Below are 9,652 nucleotides of genomic sequence, written 5' to 3'. Positions count from 1 at the left end.
GAGTTCCTGGACTAGGTGGGATAGGACAGTGTCGAGGTAGGTAGAAATGAGTTCAGTTGGGCAGGAGCATGCTGAGACAATGGGTCGGCCAGGGTGGTCAGGCTTGTGGATCTTGGGAAGGGGGTAGAACCGGGCAGTGCGGGGTTCCCGGACTATGAGGTTGGAAGCTGTGGGTGGGAGATCTCCTGAGGTGATGAGGTTCTGTATGTTCTGGGAGAGGATGCTTTGGTGATGGGGGGTGGGGTCATAGTCGAGGGGGCGATAGGAAGAGGTGTCCTCGAGTTGGCGTCTGGCTTCAGCAGTGTAGAGGTCAGTGCACCAGACTACCACTGCGTCCCCTTTATCTGCTGGCTTGATGGTAAGGTCGGGATTGGAGCAGAGGGATTGGAGGGCTGCGCGTTGTGAGGGTGAGAGGTGGGAGTGGGGAGGGGTAGGGGGATAGACAGGTTGAGGCGGTTAATGTCCTGGTGCGGGCAGAAGTGGTGGCAAACACGGCAGTGGGGGGGTGGAAGTCACTGAGTATGTGACATCAGCGATGATGTGAAGGGCGGAAGTGATGTCACGTGTGGTGCATGAGGAATTGTGAGGGGCAGAAGTGGCTGTGGAAGCGGCCATGATGGGGGCGGAAGTGATGTCATCAATCAGCGTGCGGATGGTGGCTGCACCAACCGCATGGCTAATGGTGTCCTAGCAGTTCCTAATGGCGTCCTAGCGTCCTGTTTGTTGAGAGTATGAATTCTCCTGAGGATGTAGTACAGAAGGGGTCCTTTGCAATTCTGAGAGAGTGTGGCCCTCAGCTGAGGCAGGGCTGACTGTAGAGAGGTTAGGTGCCGGCGCATTGCTGCGAGCATGGAGTGGAGGATCTTGAAGGAGAACTGTTGCTGGTGTTTTTGAATCTAGTCTATACTGTTTGTCCTGTTTTGATCCAAACTCTGCTGGTTTAAAGGTGGTCTGGAGTCTGTGTGGGATGAGTTGGTTACGGAGGCAGGCACTGAGGAAGCAATTGTGGCTGTAGTTGCGAGTCTGTTTCAGGACATGGTTGAAGAGCTTCAGGGCAGAGGAAATGACCTGGGAGTTGCAGTGGGAGAGGGACTTCCTGAGATTCTTGTAGAGAGAGGAGGAAAACTTCTACAAGGCAGGTATCCTTGCAAGAGGATTCGCAGTAGGGTTAAAATCAACTAGATAAAAACAATGACTGTAGATGCTGAAAACCAGATTCTGGATTAGTGGTGCTGGAAAAGCACAGCAGTTCAGGCAGCATTCGAGGAGCAGTAAAATCGACGTTTCGGGCAAAAGCCCTTCATCAGGAATAAAGGCAGAGTGCCTGAACGGTGGAGAAATAAATGAGAGGAAGGTGGGGGTGGGGAGAAAGTAGCACAGAGTACAATAGGTGAGTGGGGGAGGGGATGAAGGTGATAGGTCAGGGAGGAGGGTGGAATGGATAGGTGAGAAAGAAGATAGGCAGGTAGGACAAGTCATGGAGACAGTGCTGAGCTGGAAGTCTGGGACTGGAGTGAGGTGGGGGAAGGGGAGGTGAGGAAACTGTTGAAGTCCACATTGATGCCCTGGGGTTGACCCAGCACCGATCTTTGTGGGACACCAATGGTCACAGGCCTCCAGTCTGAAAAGCAATCCTCCACCACTATTCCGTCTTCTAACCAAATAGCAATTTCTCCCTGTATTCCATGAGACCTAACCTTGCTTATCAGTCTCCCATGGGGAACCTTGTCGAACACCTTACTGACGTCCATATAAATCACATCCACCGCTCTGCCCTCATCAGTCCTCTTTGCTACTTCTTCAAAAAACTCAATCAAATTAGTGAGACACAATTTCCCACACACAGCCATGTTGACTATCCCTAGTCAGTCTTTGCCTTTCCAAATACATGTAACTCCTGTCCCTCAGGATTCCCTCCAACAACTTGCCCATCATCAATGTCAGGCTGACCAGTCTGTAATATCTCCCCCCAATCAATTTTTGAAAGCTCTTGCCTAATACTGTCGAAATTTTCCTTCCTCCAATTCAGAACTTCAACTTTTAGAACTGGACTATCCTTTTCCATCACGATTTTAAAACTAAAAGAATGATGGTCCCTGGCCCCAAGGTGCTCCCACACTGACACCTCAGTAACCTCCCCTGCTTAATTTCCCCAAGAGTAGGTCAGGTTTTGCACTTTCTCTTATACACACTTAACAAATTCCTCTCCATCCAAGCCCTGAATACTATGGCAGTCCTTGACAATGTTTTGAATGTTAAAATCCCTACTATGACCAGCCTATTATTCTCAAAGATAACAGATCTCTTTACAAATTTGTTTCTCAATTTCCAGCTGACTGTTCGGGGCTCTTTAATACAATCCCAATAAGGTGATCATCCCTTTCTTATTTCTCAGTTCCACTCAAGTAACTTCCTGGACATATTCCCAGGCATATGGCCCTGAATGTATTCACAGGAATATGCAAAATAGATGAATTAGTTTATACAGTTGTGGAACAATATTCAATGAGAAACTGTGTCAGGTTCAGTCCCCATCTGTGCTAACTTGGTGTTTCTGTTAGTGGAATTAAAATCAGTCAGAATTCATGCTCCAGATTGCTATGGCTGGGAAATTCTGCTGGAGGTTTGTATAAAGATTGGATTTGTTTTCCAATGTTAATCTAGCCTTCATATTCATTGCTGAGGATCATACACAAATATTAACCACTCATAGAGTCTGAAACCTGTGAAATCATATGGCAACATGCAGTCAAGAGAAGAAACTCAGTGAGTGTGAGAGAAAAATAAGTGAAACATGAAGTAATGATCTGTGTAGCACCTGTACTGCTTGATTTAATTTTTAAAAAACTGAGGTCTGTTAAACTGATGCCAGTTTTGCAAGCACTAATCACTTTCAACACCTCCAACAGATAGACAGCAAGCACACAACAATTGTGAGTTGGAAGTACACTGTCCACAATACTGTTACAGTTTTAAAGAAAACATGCAGTGCTCAGAAGTGATGGAATAGTGGTAAGGTCATAACTAGTAATCCAGAACTCCGGGTCACTGTTCTGGGTTCGCATCTCACCAATGGGTAAGATGATAAAATTTGAATTCAGTCAGAAGTAAAAGACTGGGAGAAAGTGTCAATTGTTGTAAAAACCCATCTGGTTCACCTTAGGGAAGGAAACCTCCTGTCTTTACTCGGTCTGGCCCATATGTCACTCCAGAACCAGAGTAATGTGGGTGACAATGAGCTGCCTTCTGGGGATTTGGGGATAGCCAACAAAGAAATGAAAGAAAGGCCCAAAGTCCCCATTTTGACTTGATGCAGTTGGTGACTGCTTCACGCAGATAAATAATATTTTATAGAGTCATAAAGTTATATAGTACAGAAACAGTTTTAAAATATACTTACCTCTAAGGTGGAACCTGGCCAGCAGCCACACTCTCTTAACATACCTTTTGTTTACAACCTTCCAAAGATTTTTCTGGAACAGTGGTGGCGAAAGGGTATTTGAATATTTTTAAGGCAGTGGCTGATGGGTTCCAGATGAGCAAGTGCTGAAAGCTTGTCAGAGTTGGCGGAACATAGGGTGATCAGATCAGCTATAAACCTACAGAATAAGGGCCAAGTGGCGCATCCTGTTCTTAATTCATTTGGCTGTATGATTTGTAGTTGCTAGTTCTACCAGAGATATAGCCATTCAGAATTTCTGCTGACCTGTTTACTCTCACTTTGACATGTCCAGGATTAGGAATCTGAAGATCAGGGTTAGGTGACGTGCCTTTAATTGTATCAATGAAATGCATATCCTCTGGACCTGTTGGAATTTCTGAGCAATGCTTTACTGTTGTGTTGGCAGAGGAAGGTTAGGTCTTTGGGGAATCTGAAGTTGGACAAACATCTTCAAAACTTCTTGGTTACTGATCTTTCTGTATCCAATCAATAGCATTTTGCCCTTGAAATCCACACCATGGGCCGTATGTCAGGTCCATTGTTTTGTGAAGATGTACTCACTGCAGTTGTACAGCAGACAGAACGGACAGAATTCCTGAGATAACACACTATCCCACTCCTCCCATTGCAAAATGCAAATCAGAATGGACACTGTAAATTTTTTCTTCAGAGCCATAACAGAACAGAATCCGTTCCAGATATAATTCCTGCCCCACAGATCACAGCGCACTCCATTTCTGCCCTTATTGATTTCTAAGGCCAATATATTAGCAATGAAACAATGATTTATCATGTATGTTTGCTGTCGCATATTTTGAAGATTGCAGAACTGTATTAAAAAACTAGATAGCAGTAGGAATACCTCTTGCTTTGTATGAGTTATTTGTATTGGTTTGATGTGCTCACAACATGAATTTATGACTGCATGCAGTTAGATAATACATGCAATTTGAAGTTATATCTAACTGTCAGTCTATGCATTACTGGTATGAAGTGTAATTTTTAAAATATATTCAGCACAGCAATATTCCTATTTTCCTCATTGATGGCCTTAAAGGACTATATTTTCCACTGGCTGTCAGGGTGCCAGAAATCTAGGGAAAAACTACATTGTGATGTCTCCAATACATCTGTGCCCCCACAGGTACAGACTAGAACCAGCATTCACTGCACACTTCAAAGAGGTAGAGAGTCAATTTAGCTAATTGAGGATCCATTTTGAAATGGTGTTAGTATTTCCCCATTGTTAAAGTGACATCTCTCTCCATAAAAATACAACTCAGTAAAGGTTAACTACAATCAGGAGACCAACTCATCAATAGAACTGAAAAATCCATTCCCCTAATGATGGGGTCACAGGCATAAAAGGCTGCAACCGCATTCATCACAATTCTAGTGGACAGGTTTCCTCTCCACTCTGGTTAGCCCTGCTGGCTTCGGGCTTCTTTATTCATCGCATCTCTGCACATAACCTGGAGGTGCCCTCGAATTTACCTGTCTGCTTCCTGCTGGGGCCATTGGCCTACGACATGTCCAGACCTTTGTTTGGGTTTTCACCCTCAGAACCTGTCTGCCATTCTTAATTATGTAGGTGCCTCCCAGAAAATTGCAGAGTGAGTGGGTCTGATGGCAGTTTCCCAATGGTCACTGGAAAATTCAACCTGGTACTACTTAATATTTGATATCTCATTACTTCAGACACATTATATAAAAGTACTGCATGTCTACATGATTTATTTATATCAACATTTCAGATTTGAGTGGACGTACCTACATCCCAAAGCTACAAGGTAAGTTGCCTACAAATGCATCTTATGGGCAAAGTACGAATAAAATGTGCTTTATATTGTGTTAAATAGGCCCAGGCCTTTATAAAATTGTCAACTTTTAGAAATCTTTGTCAATAGAAACCAATGCTGATAGTTCATCCAAATCTACTGTTCCATTTTCAAGGACGCCAAAGTTGCTGACAGAATTTTACTCGTTCAATTTAAGAGTAAATGTTATAAGGTCATACATGCTTCATTACTCTTCCAGATAAACAAAATCATAAAATACAATATAACTAAAGCTTCACTTGGACTCACTCATTCAGATCAAATGAGTAGCCCTGGTAATGAATTAAATTGTAAGGAATAACACACCTAATATTATAAAACAGCTGTCCTCCATTTCACTATAATGACTGTTGTTGAAACTTTATTGCTGGAACAGCACAGCAGGTCAGGCAGCATCCAGGGAACAGGAGATTCGAATTGTAAGGAATAACACACCTAATATTATAAAACAGCTGTCCTCCATTTCACTATAATGACTGTCAAAGGTAATCGCTAATAATAATTTTCATACACATGCATGGTCTATCTATTGCACTTTGCATGTTCTGAATGTAAGTTTGCTCACTGAGCTGCAAGGTTCATTTTCAGACGTTTCATCACCATACTAGGTAACATCTTCATTTAGCCTCCGGATGAGTATTCCTGCTTTCTATTTATATGTTTGGATTTCTTTTGCTTGATGTCATTTCCTGTGGTTATGTCATTTCCTATGATGGTGTCATTTCCTGTTCTTTTTCTCAGGAGGTGGTAAATGGGGTCCAAATCAATGTATTTGTTGATAGAGTTCTGATGGAAATGTCATGCTTCTAGGAATTCTCGTGCGTGTCTCTGTTTGGCTTGTCCTAGAATGGATGTGTTGTCCCAGTCGAAGTGGCATCCTTCTTTATCTGAATGTAAGGATACTAGTGAGAGAGGGTCATTTCTTTTTCCTCTCTCATTAGTCTGGAGGCTCACTGAAAATGCTACCTAGTATGGTGATGAAACGTCTGAAAATTAACCTTTCACCTCAGCGAGCAAACCTACACCCAGAACCTCAACCTGACCTACAAATCTCCTCAAAACTCACTAACTTTGCATGTCTGTAACATTTCAATTATAGCACATTGCCTTCATCAATTTTGCCAAGTTATTTAAAAAAAGAAAGTTTCAAAAACTTTTCAAGTAATGGTAATATTGAGTATTTTTTCAACTTCAGAATTCATTTGAGACTAAGTTTTTAAAACAGCAGAATCTTCATGCTAATGGCTTATTTTTGTTCATACATTTAAGTTTCACAATAATCTAAAGTTATTCACTTTTGCTTCGGTGGCAAAGTTTTTCTCAATTTATTTTTAACAGGGTGCCTGTTACAACACCAAAGCAATCATATTTCAAAAAGTATTGCTAGTGACTAACAGAAGCATGCGCTTGTGGACTGCTATGTGTTTGAGAAATTGGAAGAAAACCATGTCAGTCATAAACTTTCGGCTGTTTTAGTTGAGGTGACTCTTACCATATGTTTGTTCATCCAACCTGCTATCTCCTATGTGGCCCAGTGGCACATTGATAATGCTCATATGAAGTGTGCCGATAGGTTTGATTAGATTAAAGATATCTAAATATAGATGGTTGTCATCTTGAATTATTATTCAGTTCACCTTTTTCAATATGTTTGAGTGTCAGCAAAATTGGCAGAGAAATAAATTTGAATCCACGAGAATCAAATCATTAATGTCTAAGAAGAAAAATGAGGTTTTGTAGAATTCACGCCAGATTTTTACCAAAGTATTGAACCGTATAGAATAGTAAATGACTACTTGACCAATCATGACTGTGTCATGTCTTTGGAAAAAAGCTATCCATTTAATCCCATCCTTGTGTTTTCCTGTACATTTTCAAATGTAAATATGTATCATTGTTTCTCTAAAAAGTTATTATAGATTCAGCTATCCCCACTGTTGAGGTTTGGGATATTCCACATCCTAATTGGTGTTTCTACAAATATATAAGAGCTCTGTGTCACAGTCGTAGTGTCCCTACTTCTGGCAGACACATCATAATGTATAGCTTCTGCTTCCTTTAAGATTTTAAAGCTTTTTTTTGCCCTAATCTTATCAACAGTAAATCAGTCACTTTCTCCATCTTTCCCAAAACCACGACTGCCTTGCAATTCCATTTTTTCCTTTTGTTAAGATGTAGGTTAATTGGATTTTCTGTAAGCATTTTTTTTTCTTTCCACAGGATACCAAATTGGAAATGGAACAATACTTAACATTGTAATAGCATTGGTGGTAACCGTGGTTATTGTTTTGGGTGCTGTTGGGTTCTGGTATCTTTGGAAGAAGAATCAACCTCCTTTCAGATTTTCAGGGAATGCATATTACAGACAAACTACCCCTGAAGGTACTGATTGTGATGGAAATGTTCTTATTGCTGCATTTGAAAGGAATAGTGAAGCTAACTAAGTGAATCCATACACCTACAGTACAAGAAAGACATTTTGGCTTAAGATTTTAAATGATGGATTTAAATGTTGACCTGCGATTCAACAATTAATACTCATTTAAACATAGGTTTAATCATTGTCATACAATGTGGACACTATTTTCTGCACATTGTGCATTCTCTATAAGGATTTTGCACTTATCCATTTTTCTAGATTAAGTAGCAGGCTTTGATTGAAGAGCTTGTTCTATTTACATAAAGTGCACACACATTTCATTTTATTATGTATTGGAAACAGAATTGTATCCTAGTGTTCTAAATTTAATAATTTGACCAGTGCACATATCCATTCAGTTGATATTGTGTGTTTATGCAGTTTGCTGAAGTTGAAGAAAAGGCAGAGACATTATACAATCTCATGGGAGGCTGTGTTTCAGAGAACTCTAGGCCAAATTATGCAGGATATGTTTGCCTATCACTGGTTTACTGTAATGTCTGGTTCAAGGGTTGTGTTGTGTTTTACTGGTTTAAGTAAATTAACCCACAGGGTCAATTAATCCTGAAACAGATAGGAGGGTCTTGTCTTGCCCTTTGTGGGAACAGCAATTCCCTCCATTCCCATCCCCTTTAAGGGAAACCAGCAGTGAGCTATCCCTGAACCATGGGGCCACCCTTTGTCTGCCCTGCTGACATTTCATTGGTGACAGCAACTTATTCCTCTGCACTGGAACGAATGCTGCAGATACAGGAGATAAAAGCTTTGGGCCAGGGTGATGAGCAGTCTGGGTCTTGAAACCGAGAATCTGTGTCTTTCAGGTTAACATTGTTGGTCTGTGGCAGAAAGAGGTGTGCAACAATGCATAAACTTTTAAGCTAATACAGGCAATCTCCTATCTTCTGAAGTTAAGATAGCTGCGTTCCTGTGCACAGATCCCATGCTGTTTCTTGTGAATTGGCTTGCTGTCCTATGAACCTATTTGGCAGGCTGTTTACCCCCAAACACCAAATGCATGCATTTCTGAATCTGAAACCATGACATACACTGTTGGTGCAAAGCTCTGCTCATGGTGTGCACCAACTTTTGCATCTTTGACTTGAATTGTCATTCTGCTTTGCACCATTGCAACATAGGAACATGATTTGGTCTTTCTGGCCTTTAATATCATCAACTCAATTCTCCTCATTTTGTTGAATGAATAAAGGCATCATTTCTAACTTTTTGTTGAATGGATAGGAAAGAAATGTGCAGGATAACCTCTGGGTTGTGTCACAGGAGATCATTTTGAGGACTGGATCTTGTTTATATATACCCTCTCTCTTTTTGGCCAATACCTTCTACTGAGTGACCATCCGTAGCCAGCAGAACATTAAAAATGGCATTGGTGTTCCTCTTATATAAAGGGATAAAAATTTAAATGTTGACATGAGATTCAATCCCATGCTAATACAGTAGCAGAAAAACAGACATCAAGCACAAATCAACTACTTTGATTACATAAGAACGAGAATGCGGTATTTACTGTATCCGCTGCTCCCGAAGCGGTCTCCTCTACATTGGGGAGACAGGACGCCTACTAGTAGAACACTTCAGAGAACATTTCTGGGACACCTGCACCAACCAACCCCAGCACCCAATGGTTGAACATTTCAACTCCCCCTCCCACTCCAGCAAGGACATGCAGGCCCTGGGCTTCCTCCATCACCACTCCCTAACCACCCGATGCCTGGAGGAAGAACACCTCATCTTCTGCCTCAGGATCATCCAACCCCATGGCACCAATGTGGATTTCATCAGTTTCCTCATTTCCCCTGCCCCCCCCCCCCCCCCTCCCCCTTCAAACCTTCCCTCCATCTCAGCACTGCCCTCATGACCTGTCCCACCTGTGCATCTTCTTTCCCACCTATCTGCTCTACCCTCCCCTCCGGCCTATTACCATTCCCCCCACCT

General features: G+C 41.8%; 1 protein-coding gene across 1 annotated transcript in view; it reads left to right on the top strand.

Annotated features, from left to right (window-relative positions):
* The window catches only part of pla2r1 (phospholipase A2 receptor 1), a 155,619-nt gene extending 146,331 nt beyond the window's left edge, over positions 1–9,288 (top strand). The window contains exons 29-30 of the mRNA XM_043693844.1: positions 5,197–5,232; positions 7,501–9,288. Of these exons, the coding sequence (XP_043549779.1) occupies positions 5,197–5,232; positions 7,501–7,724 (260 nt within the window). The 3' untranslated portion in view covers positions 7,725–9,288. The remainder of the gene's footprint in view (positions 1–5,196; positions 5,233–7,500) is intronic.
* Positions 9,289–9,652: the final 364 nt, after the last annotated feature.

The sequence above is a fragment of the Chiloscyllium plagiosum genome, chromosome 7 (assembly GCF_004010195.1).
Source record: "Chiloscyllium plagiosum isolate BGI_BamShark_2017 chromosome 7, ASM401019v2, whole genome shotgun sequence".
NCBI classification, from domain to species: Eukaryota; Metazoa; Chordata; class Chondrichthyes; order Orectolobiformes; family Hemiscylliidae; genus Chiloscyllium; species Chiloscyllium plagiosum.
The sequence above is the reverse complement of the archived record's forward strand: the minus strand, read 5'-3'. Positions and strand labels throughout refer to the sequence as shown.